General features: G+C 37.5%; 1 protein-coding gene and 1 pseudogene across 14 annotated transcripts in view; one reads left to right on the top strand and one right to left on the bottom strand.

The window, feature by feature from the left end:
- SUCLG2 (succinate-CoA ligase GDP-forming subunit beta) overlaps positions 1-19,457 on the bottom strand; it is a 426,327-nt gene that overhangs the window by 258,433 nt on the left and 148,437 nt on the right. For all 14 annotated transcript variants that reach the window (XR_010155641.1, XR_010155638.1, XR_010155640.1 and 11 more), the window contains exons 7-8: positions 12,681-12,777; positions 1,995-2,156 (exon numbers count right to left, since the gene is read on the bottom strand). Coding sequence is in view for 10 of the 14 variants with exons in the window: in XM_063806902.1 (XP_063662972.1) it covers positions 1,995-2,156; positions 12,681-12,777 (259 nt within the window). In the remaining 4 variants the exon portion in view is untranslated. The remainder of the gene's footprint in view (positions 1-1,994; positions 2,157-12,680; positions 12,778-19,457) is intronic.
- Positions 17,809-18,192, top strand: LOC129143503 (NADH dehydrogenase [ubiquinone] 1 beta subcomplex subunit 4-like; annotated as a pseudogene).

Raw genomic sequence — 19,457 nt, forward strand, 5'->3', positions numbered from 1 at the left:
TGCAAACAATGAAACAAAAAAGACTTAGGAATGAGGAACAGGATGTATTGGGAAGTTAAATCAATCTGAAAAACAGAAAGAAGGAAAGGTTTAAGTAAGTAACCGATTTGGGCCAGTAGTAAAAAAGGAAGTTTTAGGTTCTGCAAAGTGTAAGCTTAAGAGAATCAGGAGGCAGAGAAACAAGCTATTGGAAGTTGCTAGGACCTATGAATTACATTCTTTTTAATATACTTTAAGAGACAGGAGTAAAGAATGGAATTCTCAATGTTTTGTTTGCTGAGAATATGCTCCTTTGAATGTGGCATCTGTGGGATTGAACCACAAGGCTTCCCAACTTCAGTGGGATTTTATACTTTTTTACACTTAGTACAGTCATACATGTTTACATAATGTTACCTGGATAAACTTAGAAACAAATGAACAAATGACTGCACAAAAACAATATTCTTATCCCCTTGTTCCTCTTTCAAATTAATACCAGCAACCCAACCGTTAAAACTGGAACCAAAATGTGCCAACATCTTAGGAGCCTTTCTTAAGAAAGTAGGTAGAGAGTTTTAATATCAAAAGTCTTGTTTTCCAGAGCTAAGTTTTATTGATCAATTGCACTTATTTTGCTTCTTAAGCTTAATTATATAAAATTACTTTCCTTGAGAGAGAAAAAAAAAATCTCCTGAACACAGCAGAAACTCACAAGGTAAAGTACCCTTCATTTTTCTGACCCTCCAATTCCCTAGAAAAGCCTATGACTGTGACTAATTAAATTTGGAGTAACTAAAATAAAAATGGTTTACACAGAATCTTAAAACAATTTGAAATGTGTAAATCATAGATTTTGAGGCTGCTATGTGGTCAAACCATGCACATTCCTATAGAGGCTATAAATAATCTGTATTTAATTTGCTTTAAACCCATATACCTTTCCCCTTTCTAAATGCCTACAAATATTGAGAGTGCATTAGCTTATCAGGATCAGAATGATGTGAGTGATCTGGTACATTATAGTTATTGCTCCAATACAAAGCAAGAGCTTTTGGTATCACTTGTAATTGGATGTCATTTTCTATTGTATTGAACAGCCAACTCTTGGATGAGGTCTCTTCAGTTCTGAATACAATGATATTGTTGGTTTAATGAGCTACAAATCATTTTTATTTTAATTCCATTAAGATTAAGACCTCAGTTTCCAGTACAATGAATTGATTCTACCAGAAACACAGTCTTGTGCAATTAAGTCAGAAGCGTATAAATCTGAGCACTATAAGCTGTGAACAATAATAGAAACTGTATTGCTTCTATAGACATTCTTATCTCAGCTGAAGAAGCCATTTTCACAAATTTAGATGAGTATGATAAAATCAATTGTTTTATTAATAAACTAGCATAATGGATTAAACATTTTATCCTTTGGTTATCACAGAACCTGAAACTTTAGCAACGTGATTAAAGTGTATGTCCTCTTCTATTTCCTCTGATAAAGGAATTTTGTTTTAAACCTAAATTTCAGAAGAGTTCTGCATATTAATACTGAGTTGAGCAGCAAAGGTTCTAATTTTTTACTAAGCAAAGTTTAACTGAGATGTTTTAAGTCAATATTTCTCAGTTGGGGTGATTTTTGCATACCACAGCCATTTGGAACTGTCTGAAGACATTTATTTTAATTTATTGATTTACATGGGTTTATTTGTCTTCACAAGTAGGGGCTGTTAGTAGTATCTAGAGGTTAGGATGCTAAACATCTTATGATGTACAGGACAGTAAAGAATTATCCCACCCAAACTCTCAATAGTGCCAGAGTTGAGAAATTCTGCTTTACACCAGTGACCATTAATCAAAACAACTTTGAGAAGAAACTTGGATACTTTCCTAAGACTTTTCAGCTACAAAAAAACTTATGTGCTTACTTCTTCTTGGTAAGTGACATTTCAGAAATCAAGGTTTCCTAAATTCTATAAGAATCCACAAAGCATTCTTTTGATATAACTGCTTCTTACCAAAGCAGGCAATGTTCCCATCTAGTCCTATGTATTTTAGATCATATTTGGCAGCTTCATTTTCAATGGGCTCATTCTCTGATTTGTCGTCCATAGCAAATATGTCTTTTTGTCGAAATTCTGCGTTGTCATCAAAGTTTATCTTGGCATCAAAACAGACAACTAAATAAAGAAGAAAACAATCATACTTGAATATCTCTTGAGGATCTATAAATTAAGTTCTTCAGGCTGGTAGGCACAAGCGAAGGGAAAGTTAAGTACTGTCATTTTTTTTCTCATGTTACAGGCAGGAGAGGCTGCTTTGGCTTTCTTGACCTTTAAATTTTAGGGTTTGGTCCCTGTTGTCAAGGGACTTACGTTCTAGTAAAGAACATAGTAATTTCTACCTGTTGTTCTCATTTCAATAGAATAACCACAAAAGTTGCCATCAACCATTAAAAGTTACAGACTGGCACAGCTTCATAGATACAGCTTTGATTCATTATTTTTATTATATATTTTTAGTATTTAACCACTAATTATCACCTTTCTCTTCTATGTAAAGAGAGACTAGACAATATTATTAATTATTTTGTCCCCTATTGTCCTTTTCTTGATACGGTAAAGTGAAACTTTTATTGAATCAGTATCCTCTCTAGTATTTCCAAAAGATTTAGTGGAAAGAATGCCAGACTAGAATCGCTCGATTTTTATTTGATCCTTAACTAACTCTGTAACATTTATTAAAAATAAAAATTGAATACACTTGAGTCTTGAACAACATGGGTTTGAACTGTGAGGGTCCACTTATAGCTGGATTTTTATTCTCAAGATGTAAAGCCCCAGAGGGTCGACTTTTCACATACATGGGTTCTGCAAGGCCAACTGCAGGAATTGTGCAGTATGAACGAAGTTTGATATATCTGAGATTCCTGGAACCGATTCCCTGCATATATTGAGGGACAACTGTGTATTTAAAGCATACAACATCATGTTTTGATATACATATAACACAGTGAAATAATTAAACACAGTGAAATGATTACTACACTGAAGCAAATTAACACATCCATCTTCTCATATAGTTTTCGGTTTTTCTTTTTGGTGTGGGAGAGCACTTAAAATATATACTTTTAGCAATTTCCAGCATACATTACTAACTCTGTAACCTTGATAAAATAACCTAGTTCTTCTCTGGGCCTTGGTTTTTTAATTGGAAAAAATGGCAATAACAATCCTTAAAACTAGGGCCATGCCCTTGATTCATGCAGGACCATCTTATGGTGCTTCAGATTCAAGTTATAAGACACGAAAAGACCAAGACTGGTCAGTCACAAAGCCAGGATGCCAGGCATTATTAGCACAATTGTCTCTAGTTTCTGGAGCCGGTGGAAATCTCCTGGACCCAGCAAAACTCATTCCATAATAGAGACAGACTACAGGGCACTTTCCTTGATTTACAGATCTCCTATACATACAATCAGGGAGAGACTGCAGTGGAGAGGGTGGCATTATTGGTATCTGGGTATCTGACCCCTTTTATTATCTCTCTTAGTGTAGAAATTAGTGTTCTGTGATGCCATGTCATCATAATGTTTATTTATTTATTTATTTATTTATTTATTTCGGAGACAGAGTCTCACTCTGCTGCCCAGGCTGGAGTGCAGTGGTGCAATCTCGGCTCACTATAACCTCCGCCTCCCAGGTTCAAGCGATTCTCCTGCCTCAGTCTCCCAAGCAGCTGGGACTACAGGCATGTGCCACCGTGCCCAGGTAATTTTTTGTATTTTTAGTACAGATGGGGTTTCACCATGTTAGCCAGGATGGTCTCGATCCCCTGACCTTGTGATCTGCCCACCTCAGCCTCCCAAAGTGCTGGGATTACAGGTGTGAGCCACTGCACCTGGCCAATGTTCTTTTACTTAACTTGGGATATTGATAGCCAGGAATCTTTGAACAATAATTTACAGATACTACCTATTCTCCTCCAGCATTGCTGACAGGCACCTGACTCTTGAAAGGGAAACAGCCACAGAACATTTCTCACTCACTGAAAAGCAGTGGCTATAATCTCCTAATTCTACTTGCTTCTTATGAAAATAAAACATGGCTGTATATGGCATCTTGGCGTTAGAGACCCCAGGTAGAGGGTTTTCTCCAAGGGTTTCCCTACCACAATATTCAAGCACTTTGATACAAATCTGTGTAGACCAGCATATTAACATCTAAGAATACTTGTTATACGTATATATACAGACCGCACATGACTTAAAGTAGCACTGAGCGACAAGAGAGAATCTTATATGGAAGTTAATGTCTGCTTAAATCCTTAGTCTTGCCCCAAAATGCCCAACCACTTTGTCCACACATTGTGAATGGCTGGAGTGAATGAGTAATTACTTTCCAAAATATTGAAAGCTTATTGACAGAATCCTACAATTACCAAAGGAATTGGCCAATGTTCTCTGCTTGCTACAGGGGAATTTTCTCAGCAGTTAATGACTGGTATAATAATCAATAAAAAAGCAACTTCGTACATGGCTTTCCACTAGGTTTATAAATGCATTCTAATTAATTTATTAGTAATTTTAGCTCCTCCATTACTCATTGGCAAGACTACTTATAACTGACACCTTCAAAATGAATGGGCTAAGGTTATCAAATTGACTTCCTAAGGGAAGAGTTTCAAATAAAGGAATTCTTGGTTGAGGTCAATAAACAAGTAAATCAAAATAGTTTCAAGCTGACCTTTGCTCCTTACAAAGACTACAGTTACAAGCTGCTTCAGAGAGAGAATAATTAATGGGTATGTATTCAAAGTTCAAAAGGCAATCCCAACTAAATGCGTGCAAAGCTAGATTTTCAGAGGATGTTTTTCTGTGGTATGACGTTCTCTCCAGGGAACAATCTTGACAGAACTTTGCAGTTAACCCAGAGCTTCAAGATGGTGACTATGGGATAAAAGGGGTGTATATCTACAACAGTCCTGTGCCAACTGTTAACTCTTTTTAGAGAAAACTGAACTACCTAATTGGATCATTGCATGTATGTCTAAGTGTTTTGGGAAGTTAAAAACACTACCTAAATATGAAGTAATTTATTTAGAGGACTTAGGAGTTAAGAAAGGGGATTCAAATTGAACTGCCACCTTCAAGACCCAAGTCTTTACTTAGTGGGTAAGGGAAGAAAAACTTTAAGGATGTAAAGGGATTCTTTCAGACACATACTTGTTACGCCTGTTTTATATTTTAAAAGTAGTCTGTGATACTGTGATTTATAATAAATATATTATTTTGGTCTTCATCCCTAATTCCTAGCATAGAGCTCTAAAACCCTTGTGATTTCCTAAGCAATAGGGGTGCTAGGAGAATCTTGTGTTCTAACATTTGGCCTTTGACCCTGATTCCTGATGCAGAGCTCCTAATCCCTTGGGATTTTCTGGGAGATAGGAGAGTCTTTTGTTCTATTAAGGTAAGTCTTGGTGGAGGCTTCTGTATGGGGCTGGTCGCCAGGAAGACCAAACTATGATTAGAAGCTTGGAAATTTCAGCCCCACCTCCATGCTCCAGAAAGAATAACGGATCATCCCTATGTAATAAAGCCTCCATAAAAATTTCTCAACTCCAGGGGACTGGAGAGCTTACAGGTTGCCAAACACAGGGAGGTGCTACAGGGTGGCTCACCTGTGGAGTACAGGGAAGCTTGTCACCCCTTCATGCATACCCTGCCCCATATACCTCTTCATCTGGCTATTCCTTTGTATCATTTAAAATATCGTTTATAAAAAAATAAGATAAAAAATAAAATAACCTTTATAATAAATCAGCAGTAGTAAGTAAAGTGCTTCCCTGGGTTCTGAGAGCCATTCTAGTAAATGATGGGGCACAAGGAGGGAGTCCTAAGAACCCCCAATTTACAGCTGGTTCATCAGAAGTACCAGAGGCTTGGTCTTACAAATGACATCCAAAGTGGAGTCAGTCTGATAAGACTGACCCCTTAACCTATGGGATCTGACTGTAATTCCAGGTAGATGGTAAAAGAATTGAATTGAATCATAGGATACCTAGCTAGTGTCAGAGATTAGTCAGTGTTGGAAAAACTCACACATCTGGTCCAAGAAGTGTTCTTCTGTGTTGAGAGTTTGGTAGGAGAAAAATGTTTGTTTTTCCCTATTATACATAGTACCAAACAAACAAAGTGCTTTCCTATCTTACTATCTACAATGTTGTGCCATCTAAATGATTTTCCTTGAACTTGACCACTTAATATAGACTGGCATCAAAAATATCAGGGTATAAATGACAACTCCTGGCACTTCCTAGCCAGCTATCCTTAAGCACATTAACCTCTCTTAAACCCAAGCCTTGTCTATACAATGGGGATCAGAGTATGTTCTACTCTAGGTGTTGGTGGCAGGAGAGATTGTATGCAAAGCGCTTAGCTTCCTAGACAGTGGGTACTAGCAGGTTGTTAGATGACCACACCACCCTCTAATATGCACATGCTTTTTTATACTTAAGAGCTTCCCATTATTGTAGCCCAGGCTACAGAACTCTCCTCTCTTCCTAACAATAAAAATTATCTGTTCCTTTATAATCTGAGATTTCTGTTTAGAGCAAATCTAAGCAAATGTCTCCCATAGTTTACATATGTACAGGTTACCCATGGTTTTCAATAAAAAGCCATCTTCTGAATGAATAAGAATTTTCCCAAAGGAAGAATATTAATAGTTGGCATTTTAGGCATCATAAATAGTAGAAAACAAGATTTTTGGCTAAAAGATAAGGGTAAAATAGGCTGTTGGTGACTCTCAAATCACATCACACCTGTGCATAAGGCCAAGGCTAAAGATTGGTACAGAATAGCTCCAAATGAAGATCTAAGCAAAGGGTAGCAACTAAGACCCTCAAGCCAGCCCTATTTTTATGAATAACAGATTGGAACATAGCCTCGTTCATATTGCCTATGGCTGCCTTCCCAAGACAAAAGCAGAGGTGAGTAGTTGCAATACAGACTGTATGGCCCGCAAACCCCCAAATGTTTACTAACTGGTCCTTGACAGAAAAAGTTTGCCAATCCCTGCTAAGTCACAATTCTCACACTTGTATCCACTTGTGTGAACCAAGTGATAGATACACAGGTATCATATTTTATAGTGAAGGAGAAACTTAGAAAAAGTGCATTCCATTAACAGGAAAACCAAAAAAAAAAGTAAAATAACAAAGAAAATAAATAAAAACCTGTGGCTACGCAAAAGGAGTAGATTAATCCTGGAACACTAACTGACTCTTACATGCTTATTTCCCCCTGTAAGACGCTTCTAAATGCACTTCTTGAATTGACGTGTTAAAAATGGATTGATGTCTATGTCAACAGCAGGGCAATAAAATAAACTTGCCTGCTTAAACCCTTAGCTTTCTCATTTAATAAAACAACAAACAATACAAAATGCATTTTCAGAGGTGCTGAGCTTGGTCCGGACCTTAAGATTGTCAACGTCACATTAATGAAACTCAATTCTAAAGAAAATTCATCTTGAACAAAGGCCATTTTTTATACAAAGTGGGTGAAAGAAACATACCTATTAATATTTATAAAACAATTTTCACCATCAAAAGCACATTGTTACATGCTTGATAGATTATACAAATGAATTTTCCTTCTGAACAAATATCAAAGAAAGCTGTGGTACTTATATGCATAGGGTGTTTTGTTGTTTTGTTTAGTGGCGTGAGATTCTGTGAGCTGCTAATTCAACAATCTCGATAGAAAACATGACTGGCAGTTAGAGGCCTCTGACCCTATAATTTTAACAGAAGAATGTGTCACAGAATTAAACAAAAGAAGAATACATTTCAGAGGGGAAACTTACACATAAAAGGAACATAAAACAGCAGGAAATAAGACTATCATAATTAGTTTGAAAAATAATCTGTCTTCAAGCAATGTACTGCGTTTGATTTGTGATAAATAACCATAATGTACTATTGAAACACGCCTTGCCAAAATGGCCTTAAAATGCTGATACTTTCAAATTAGTCCCACTTCCCATTAAATATTGATGTTCTGAGAGTTGTATACTTTTTAGAACTTTTTTTTAGTGGCTGTGAAAAGAGAAAATAGATATGGGGTGGGTAGGGGGGTTGGGGGAGGTAGAGAACCGAAAATGTTCTTGAAAATAGAGTCTTGTGTATAAAGACAGAAACAGAGAAACACCCACCAACAACATGGGCACTTGCTAACAAGAAGCAACAGGGTGGTTATTTAGGGAAATCAATCTGAAGAAAGAAAGGAATTTGATGTGCCAGTTAACTGTGGATCACCCAGCTTTAATTCTCATGGAATCTTAGCCAGATAGTCACTGCTTCAAATTGGATCTCATTCCTTTGGCCCAGTGAATGAATTTCAGCTTCCAACTGATGAAGATGCCCCAAAGCAAGAATTCTTAATCTCTAGACTATGGACAGATTGGGTGAGGTCGTTCTCTGTGAACAGGGACCATCCTGTGCATTGTAGTTTAGCATTATACATGCCAGTAGCATAGCCTCCAAGTTGTGATGACTAAAAATGTTCCCTGGGGGACAAAATGCCCACCCTTCCCATGGAGTACAACTTGCTTTAAAGACATCAGAAAAAGGAGTCTGTGTACAGATAGAGCTGGCTGAAGGTGAGAAGAAATATGACATGAAATTTCACAGTGGCTAGCAAAATGAATGAATGAATACATGAATGCGCAGGTAGATAAATAAATAAATAATGATAAAACATTGCTTCTTGCTTGGCTGCAGAATTAATGAATGAATTGGCACTGCATTTGGACAAACAAGGAAAATAACGATTAATTTCTATTGACTAAGTAACAGTTTATTTTTGTTTCAATAAGGTTGCATCTTTCTGGTAGGCATGTTTTGACTCAGTGTCCCTTCTTCCATTAAGAAACTGTATGTCTCCTATACCATATGATTCTTGCTCAGTGGCTGGCATGGGCATAGACATGTGACCCAAGCAGGGCCAATGAGAATCATTTGAAGGGATTTATGGGGCTGCTGAGGGAGAGTTATGGAGCACTGGGAGCCATCTTTGCTGCCAGCTTCTGAGAGCCTGGCTGAGAAAGAAGCCAATTTGGAGGCAAGCAGGGCTGGAGAACCAGCAAATCCCTGATTCTCTTCAGGCCTTAAGCCAGTCCACACCTTAGACTTCCCTGTTACAGGAATATAACTTTTTAACAAAAACAAAGCTAATATAAGTTTCTGTCATTAGCAACCATTATAATCCTAGCTAAGAGTCACTAAACTACATTGCAGTTAGTAGTGTCAAATTATATTTTTTGAATCAGATTATTAATCACATAGGAAAAATGAGCTCTTGGACTGCAGTTCTTTCTCCGTGTCAAAAATTCCCTATGGGTGACTTAGCAGCATAGATGTTATCAAGGCCCTTGTTCTTCACTTAACACGGCATCACTTGTTGTACAAATATATGAACAATAACCTGAATTATTAAAAATAGCACTCACTGACCAATGGAAGGTCAAAAAAAGTTTCCTACAAAGAGGTGGGTACAGGCCAGGCACAATGGATCACACCTGTAATCCCAGCACTTTGGGAGGCCGAGGTGGGCGGATCACCTGAGGTCAGGAGTTCGAGACCAGCCTGGCCAACGTGGTGAAACCCCATCTCTACTAAACATACAAAAATTAGCTGGGCGTGGTGGTGGGCGCCTGTAATCCCAGATACTCGGGAGGCTGACATAGGAGAATCACTTGAACTCGGGAGGTGGAGGCTGCAGTGAGCTGAGGCTGTACCACTGCACTCCAGCCTTGGCGACAGAGTGAGACCCTGTCTCAAAAACAAAAAAGAAAAAGAAACAACAACAACAAAAAAGAGCTGGTACAATGTGATGCTGAGCTCCTTAAACTTTTAAATTTAAAGAATAATTATTAAATCAAAGTTTCAATGTGGAAATTTTAACGTGAAATGTTCTGCTACTACTGATCTAAACAGAACTAACAAATACTCAGATTATAAATATTAAGATTATCAATATTGCTAACATATAAATGACTGCTTTTACAGCTTCTAAATAAAAGATAGCTCGAGGGGATTGTGATAATGATGAAGATCAATTTGTACATTTGGTCATTAATCACCATTTCCTAATTGGGTTTAATTTGACTACTGCTCATTAGAGTTATAAACCAACATACTCATTTAATTGTGATTATAATTCAATTGCTGAACTTTTATGGTACAATGAACAAATTAATAACTAAAGATAATTTTGCTCTTAAAAATATCACATAAGACTTATGTTTTAATGAACTGTATATAATGTTTTATGATGATTCCCTTAAAAAAAATCTCAAGACTCTTCCATTCTCTTAATAATTAAAAATCAAACTTCAGACTCATGACGTTTTATAAACACAGTCTAAGAAAAGTTTCCCATACCCCTGTTCCCTGAAGCGAGAACACAGCTCGTGACTGCTTCCCAAAGGGTTGAATAAAAAATGTATTGCAGCCATTTTTATCCCACTCCATAGCTACAGCTAAATTTCCATTTTTCTTCATACAAAGCAACCAGGCTGCTTGTGTATACTAGTTGAAAAAGCAATATATGACCTTTAAGAACTTTTGTTAAACCTTCTCCTTCATTTCTTGGATTTAATTATCAACATGAATTCTGACTGGTATTCCCTGCCAAACTGGAGACTACTTCTAGGTCATGTACATGAAAGCAAATAAGTAGTTTAAATGGGAGAAAGTAGAAAAGGCGGGTAGCTGCAGTTGAGTCTGGAGTATCAGAATCAACATGCATGCTGGACTCAGAGGGACATGGGTTCAAATCCCAGCTTTTGTAACTTCTGACTAGCCCCTGGGACACTCACAATGGTTTCTCAATCCTCTATAAAATGGGGATAACAACTCCTAATTTTTCAGGGTTGTGGTAAACAATATGAAAGAATATAGGTATAAGCTTATCACAGTGTCTGGCATATAAGCTCAAGAAACAGCTTCTTCCCCTTCCTTTCTTAGCTTTATAAAATACACACAATTTGATAGCCATAGCAACTTTAAAAAAAATATTTATGAATAAAGGTAGCTTGTTTATAAATGAGCAAGCACAGATTTCTATCGGATGGTCATCTATATAAATCATGAAATATATTATTTTCAATGGCTTCCTAAACATAAAATCTTTGCTTGTTCTCGTCTGAAATCTATACTATTCCTGGGCTACTCTGAGACTACCTGAGAAGAGGAATTTCATTTTATGAATGTTAGGGACTAGCCTATTTTGTATCTGACACTGCATGCATACTCATATATGATTTCATCTTATTTTCACAACACTCTATGAGCTAGACATCATTTCTACCACTTATTTGATTGAAAAGATTGAAAAAAAAAAAAAAAAAAAAAAAGACCTGAAACTTAGGCAGGCTAAATAACTTGCCCAGATCCGTAGCCAAAACATGGCAGATACAGAATTTATACTTAGGCCTCTCTGGGTTCGAAGGAAATGATAGTGTAGTTTCTCTGAGTCTAGCTACAGAATCTCTGAAATGTGCTAAGGAGAAAATATTGTCTCATCCGTCTTGGTCCAAAAGTTGATGTGTTTACACATAATGATTCACCCCAGTTAACAATTCAATGCAAATTACTATTTACTGACTGTAACAAGCTAGACAACATGCAAGACACTGGAGGTGAAATGTACTAAAAAAGAAAAGGTTCATGGTGCTTACAGTCTGGTATCCCTATCCTATCCACCTGCCATTCCACTGTTTTGACAGCAAAAGCTTGTGAATTTGTGTGTGGAACTCCGCTTTACCCCTTACCACATACACATTTACAAGCTTTTGCTATCAAATTAATAAGAACTTATGGAATATTTGCTGTATGCAAGAAACAGTGCAGTGGTGGTAGGTACTGATATATAAAACAGTTATTTATACTCTACAACTACCTGATGGATAGGAGAAACCTTCACCACAAAAATGCCACCTCCTCCTGCCTGAAGCAGAAACTGCTCTCCAAATAAGGTGAAAGAGTTCAACTGGGGGGGACTTGGGGCTTTACCAAGGTGATATAAATCCAGCCCAGAACACAAGGTGAAATTATATACAGATTTAGGCAAACTAAAGACGTTCAAAAAGTTCCAGTTCCATAAAGGCATATGCCTTCAATACACCCAAGTGTGTGGCTCCCATTTCTACACAAATCTTTACCTTAGTAGCAGCAGTGATGGGCCTAAAAAAATAAGGTAGAGAGAAAGAGGTGAACGAATGTTTCTTTCCTTTTAATTTATTATTTATTATTATTATTATTATTATTATTATTATTATTGTAGAGACAGGGTCTCAATATGTTACCCAGGCTAGTCTCAAAGTCTTGGCCTCAAGTGATCCTCCTGTCTTGTCCTCCCAAAGTGCTGGGATTACAGGCATGAGCCACCACACCAAGCCTGAATGTTTTTAAGTAAAACAAGTAGTAGCTTCCTTAGAGGCTTGGCATTTGGCTACAAACAAACCTAAGTGCTGAAATGTTCAACTGCATCATGGGAGCATTTCAAACTACGGCAGAAATTAAATTACTGAAAGAAATTTATGCAAAGCTGCTGCTACAGTCTTTTGTGCAATTTGTAGTTTGCATAAATAATTATAATACATTCATTTGTTTTCTCAATTCTTTTTTTTTTTTTTTACCTTGTCCTTCTGGAGTTTCACCAAAGGGATTCACTTCCACCTGAGTAGCATCAATTTTCAGGAAGAGATTATACAGCTTCGTAATTTGATCTGCAGCCTAAATGTGATCAAGTGAAACAGAATTACACCAAAGCAGTAAAAAAAAATTTATTTTGCTGGATTAATGAAACCTTAAAAATAGCAAGTTATGTCTTTATTTTCAGTTAGGTTTTCTGAAGGGAAAAACAGAAAAGCATAATTATTTTAATTTCCACTGCTATTCCTTAAAAGGAATTGCTCAACTCTCCTCCAGACACCAGAAGAGACCATTATCAAGAAAAGAAAATATTTTCAGTACGGCCTAAAACGTTGTTAATCTTTTTGTAAATTATCATGTCTCTATTAGCAGAGTTATGCTGCAATATAAACTACAATCATTAATACAAACAAGCTCCATTTAAGTAAAAGGTAAACATGATTTTGAGAGTTTATAATGACTAGGTTTTCCTTATTGTGCTGAAATAAAACAGTTATTATATTCATCAATCCAACCCATAATCTGTGAAACAACAATTACTGAGTGTCTAATGAAAACTGTTGCAAAACAGGAAGATGAAAGTGCTTAATAGTGTAGTTACTGAACAGCACAGTTCAAACTGAAAATAGCTTGTCCCAAAGGCATTAACCACAAAGGGCAAGAATATCCAAGGTTGCCCTGTTATGCCCTGACTTCATTTTTCTCACCTCTGCTTGAAATTCACTCATTCATTCATTCATTCTTTTCAACCAACATTTCTCCACTGCCTATGACACAGCAAGCTGGTATCTTGTGAGCTGGCGCTTGAAATAAGAACATGAATGAGCCATGCCCCTACCCTGGAAAGCTCCTGGCAATAACAAAAGGAGCATGTGATGCACAGAGCAAGAGGGTCGATCGTGGAGAAGAATTAGGTATCAGTCTCATTCCCAGCTCCATTTTCCAAGCCAAAGTTTTCTCACTGCCACATTTCACTCATTGTGCCAGCCTCGGATTACTTGCAGCAGATCCGTTTTCAGTTCTCCAACTCTACTCTGTAGATCAGAGAAGGTGACTCTTACAGGCTGAGTTTTCTAGGTTCCTGGGTCAGCTGGTTTCCAGCTGGGGTCAGCCAATGGCAAGCAGGGGTGAGAGATGGAGGTGGGAAGAAGGGAAGAGCCAGGGTACTTCCACTCCTCTCTTTCTATCTGGGCAGCACCTCCTCCTCTGGCTGTTGCTCCCACTGGAGAAGCGCACCAGGGCTCTAGCTTCTGTATACAAGGTCCAGTAACACCACTGCCTCATTTTTGTTCCTGGAGCATGCGGTTGGATATGCTTTAGGTTGCCTTTCTGTGAACTCTTAAACTACTCAGCTCTTGCAGCGTCTATGAAACACATCCCTAAAGTAAATCCCCACTGGTGTAAATATTGCAAGTGGTTCCAGATTTGACTGAAGAACTCCAGATTTAATTCATGCTATCTTAATGTATTTTATAAACACCTACAAACATTTTTAAATCCAAATTTGAGGGCTAGTAGATATAAACAAACCCACATAATGAGTATGATTAAATATTTTTAATATTAAATATTTGCATAGGTAGATAATACATGTATATGATACAAAATTCCCGAAGAACTTAAGGGTTTTCCCTGATTGTACCACTCAACCACACAGGCCCCCAGTGGCAGCCAACTCATAAATTTAGCCTTCATATGAGAGACAGTCTATGCCTAACACGGTACGCATTCCTCCTTCATCTGTCTTAAAAAAGCAAACTTGTTCCAATACCTCCTTACTTAACAGAATTTTAGAGACACTTCATCAGCAACACAGGTAGATCAATCATATCTTTTTAATTGACTAAACAATATCTTACTGTATTGATATGCTATAATTCCTTTAACCTTTCACTTAAATAATGACCAACTGCATTGTTTCTAATAGGTTGACATTACAGCACTGCCTCATTTATCTCTGTATATTTAACATACATGTGATTAAACATTTGTAGGATAAATTACCCAGAGTGAAGCAAAAAGGAATGTAGCCATTTTAAACATCAAAAGATTCTGTTAAATTGTTTTTTTTTTTTTTTTTTTTTGAGACTGAGTCTTGCACTGTTGCCAGCCTGGAGTGCAATGGCGCGATCTCAGCTCACTGCAACCTCCACCTGCCGGGTTCAAGCAATTCCCCTGCCTCAGCCTCCCGAGTAGCTAGGACTACAGGTGTGCCACCAAGCCTGCCTAATTTTTTATATTTTAGTAGAGATGGGTTTTCACCACGTTGGCCAGGATGGTCTCGATCTCCTGACCTCGTGATCTGCCCACCTCAGCCTCCCAAAGTGCTGGGATTACAGGCATGAGCCACCGCGCCCGGCCTAAATTGTTCTTCATAGAAGCTGTCCCTGATTTCCACTCCTAAAAAGTGAAAATTATCAGAGACACTATTTTCCAATTCACAATCATTAGCCATTTGTATCTTTGTCAGTGTGTTAGGTGAAAAAGGGTATCTCACTGGTATGGTTGGGCTCTGTGTCCCCATCCAAATCTCACCTTGAATTGTAATAATTCCCACGTGTTGCGGGAGGGACCCAGTGGGAGGTAATTGAATCATGGGGACGGGATTTTCCCATGCTGTTCTCATGATAGTGAGTAAGTCTCACGAGATCTGGTGGTTTTATAAAGGGGGGGTTCCTCTGCACAAGCTCTCTTGCCTGCCACCATGTAAGAAGTCCCTTCACTCTTCCTTCGTCTTCCACCATGATTGTGAGGCTTCCCCAGCCACGTGGAATTGTAAGTAAATTAAACCTCTTTCCTTCATAAATTTTCCAGTCACGGGTATGTCTTTATTATCAGCGTGAGAACAGACGAGTACACTCACATATAGTTTTAATTTGAATTTATTTTATTATGAATGAGTTTAGGCATTATTCTATGAGTTTAAGAGACATCTTATTTTTTGTGAATTTTGCCTATTTTTCTGTTGAGATTTTGGTCCCTTATTAATTTATAGGAAGAGTGTGAGTGTGCGTGTGTGGGGGGGTGTGTGTGTGTGTACAAGAGAGTCTTGCTTTGTCACCTAGACTGGAGTGTACTGGCATAATCATGGCTCACTGCAGCCTTGAACTCCTGGGCTCAGATGATCCTCCCACCTCAGCCTTTCAAATAGCTGGACTACAGGCACATGCCACTAGGCTGAGCTAATTTTTTTATTTTAATTTTTTCTAGAGATGGGGGTCTCGCTATGTTACCCAGGCTGCTCTTGAATTCCTGGTCTCAAGCAATCCTCTTGTCTCAGCCCCTTTAACATTTACCTTTTGAACATGCTTTTGTTACTTTTGCCACATGGAAATTTCACAATAATGTCACTCTTATATGGCTTCTGGCTTTGTGTCAGACTTTTAAAAGGCTAGTCCCATTCTGAGAGTATTTTTAAAAATTCTCCCATTATTTTTTCTAGTATTCTTTATAATTTCTTCCATTTTTTTAATCCAAATAAAATTTGAGTTAAAGTGCGAAGCCAGCAAATACTTTATTGCGGAATATTTTTTGTATTTTAGGGGGTTTTCTAGGTCATCAATGTGACCTTGCAATGTGAGTTGCATGGGGCAGGCATCTTATGTATCCTGGGCACCTTGGCATCCACTGTAGTGATACAACCTCTGTAGAGTCAACACTCGATAAATATCGGTTGAATTAAAGATTAATTCAGTTCTAAGCGGGGACTACATAATAGAAATAACTTCTGGGTACATATATATATATATATGTATAATCTAATCCAGCTACTTCAAAACTTCCTTTTTAAAAAATTGTGATAAAATATACAAAACATAAAATTCACCATATCTCAACCATTTTTGTCTACACAGTTCTGCAGGGTCAAGTTGGTACATTCACATTGCTGTGCAACCAATTCCTAGAACTTCTTCATCTTCCCTCACACTCTGTATCGCTAAACAAACTCCCATTCTTCTCTTCCCACTGCCTCTGGCAACATCATTCTACTTTGTGTCTATAAATTTGACTATTCTAGATAGCGTCTCTCTCTCTGCCTCTCTCTCCATCTCCATATATATATATTTTCACACACACACACACACACCCCTCTATATATACGCACATATATATCTCTCCATATATATCTCCATATATATGTATATAGATAATACGTATAGATATATATAGATACCAGATATATAGAGATATTAGAGATCTCTATATACATACATACATAAAATAAAAGATATGCATATATATACATACACTAGATACCTGTGGAATCATCCAGTGTTTGTCTTTTTGTAACTGGCTTATTTCACTTAGCATAATGTCCTCAAGCCCCATCCATACTGCAGCATGTGTCAGAATCTTCTTTTACAAGGTTCAATAAAGTTCCATTATAGTATATACCACATTTTGTTTATCCATTCATCCACAGATACACACTTAAATTGTTTCAGAACTTCTTAAGCCTACACCAACTTTGCTTAGTACAAGACTGCATTTTCTGCACATTAATCCCATTGTAATTATACATTAGCACAGCATTTTGGGGATATTTTCTGTTTTAATTTTTACTGTTGCACAAAGGCAGACTATAATTTTTTTGAGCAAGACTAAAACATAATCTGATCTTGGAGACATCTCCAAACCAAGCTGGTTCTCCCTTGTAGATCTCACAATGACAAACCCTTGTAAGATGTCTTATTCCAGAGGCTATTCACTAAATGGTTATAAGGGCTAAGCAGACAGAATGTGTGTGACCAGGTGTAACAGGGAATGGCATGGCATGTGGCAACTTGAGATTAGTATTCTCGCTTTCTACGGAAGTTAAAAATAAGCACAGGTCAAAGAAAACATTCTCCTGGTCAACTTGCAGTCAGTCGCTTACTACTGCCATCTATTTCTCAGCTCATAACCACTGCGTACAAAAAGTTTTTCTGCACTTTTGCCATCAACTGTTATTTTGTCTGTTAAGTAATTTTTAAAAATTAAAATTCGTAAAATCAAATATACGTACATGAAAATCTGACAAGTTTATAAAAATCTTTAAAAATGTCTCAAAAGGAGCATAAGGAGGAATGGCCTCAGAATCGCGCAGGCACAGTTGTGCGCTGCATCGCCAAGATGCCGTTCCCAAAGTATACTCCATTGCGCCTGGCCACTCCACCCTCGACCCTCTACCCAGCGGAATACGACATATCCCTGGAAACCCAGCAGGCGCAAGCCGAGCGGTTGGCCATAAGAGCACAGCTGAAACAGCAGTACTTGCTTCAGTACAACGACCCTAACTGCTGACGGCTCATTGAAGATCCTGCCTTGATTTGTTGGACCTATGCAAGATCAGCAAATGTCTATCCTAATTTCACCCCTAAAAACTCACTCGTGGGAGCTTTGTGTGGAATTAGGCACCTGTTCTTCTGGTATTATGTATTCAAAACTGACAGGAATAGGAAAGAAAAACTTATCCAGGAAGGAAAATTGGATCAAACATTTAACATCTCATATTAAGTCTGGCAATGATGACTATGTGTATTCTTGCTGAAATAAATCGTCTATTAATCAAACAAAAATCTCAACAGGTTAAGAATTTTAAATATTTTTCTTGCATTCCAGAAATTATCATCAATATTCACGTACACCTCTCAAATCTAGCCAGAAGTACAAACCACTTCAAGAGGTGTTAGTGATCTTGCACTGACTTGGACCATCCGATCTTTTCATCAGCCTAAACCTTAGAGGCACATGTTGACAATTCGTGGCACTCATGTTTTCAGAAATGAACAGTATAGATGATAATTAAGACACATTTGACAAACTTGTAAGTTTCAGTCATACAATAGTCACCCTTTATCCTCAGTTTCCCTTTCTGTGGTTTTAGTTACCCATGGTCTACTGAGGTCCAAGTTATTAAATGGAAAGGACAAAATTATGGAATAAGATCCTTGGATGGAACACAGCACTAAAGTCGCTGACGGATTACAACCTCTACAGCCACACTTTGATGACCTAAAAAGAAAGAGACAAACTTCTAATTATGATGTTCTTCTAAAAGGCTGTGGTGAAAAACCTTCAGCTACCCAGGATCCCTGACCATTGACATCATCTGTTCCTGACATCCAGCCATTGACACCCATGGTTTGATGATCCAGGATCATCCAAAGTAGATGTCCCTCACGAAGTATTGCCAGGAGGTCATGAGAAGCCCAATGCTACATCGCAATGCTCACATCACTCACCCCACGTCTTACCATGTAGACGTTGCATCATCTCACATCATCGCAAGAAGGGTGAGTACAGTACAATGAGGTATTTTGAGAAAGAGACCATATTCACATCACTTTTATTACAGTATATTGCTATTGTTCTATTTCATACTGTTGTTAATATCTTACTGTACCTAATTTATAAGTCAAAATTTATCCTAAGTATAAATATCTAGAATATCCAGAAAAAAAGAGTATATATAGGGTTTGGTAGTAGGTAAGCTTCAGGCATCCACTGGAAGTCTTGGAACGTATCCTCCACAGATAAGGGGGAACTACTATATTAAGCTTTCCTATGTCTTAACGTTTTTCAACAAATTCTCACAGAAATAGACTTTGGTTGGGAACAAATACTGGTAATTTTTATGTAAAGCAAAATATCATCTTTATTTTTGTTATGTCTAATATTCATCACATTTTAGAGACAACAGGCATGAGTCACAGGAAAGATATTAATAATTTTATAAGACTATCATTTTATATGATATTCAACCATGAGTGAGGTACCTC

This window comes from Pan troglodytes, chromosome 2 (assembly GCF_028858775.2).
Source record: "Pan troglodytes isolate AG18354 chromosome 2, NHGRI_mPanTro3-v2.0_pri, whole genome shotgun sequence".
In the NCBI taxonomy this organism is placed as follows: domain Eukaryota; kingdom Metazoa; phylum Chordata; class Mammalia; order Primates; family Hominidae; genus Pan; species Pan troglodytes.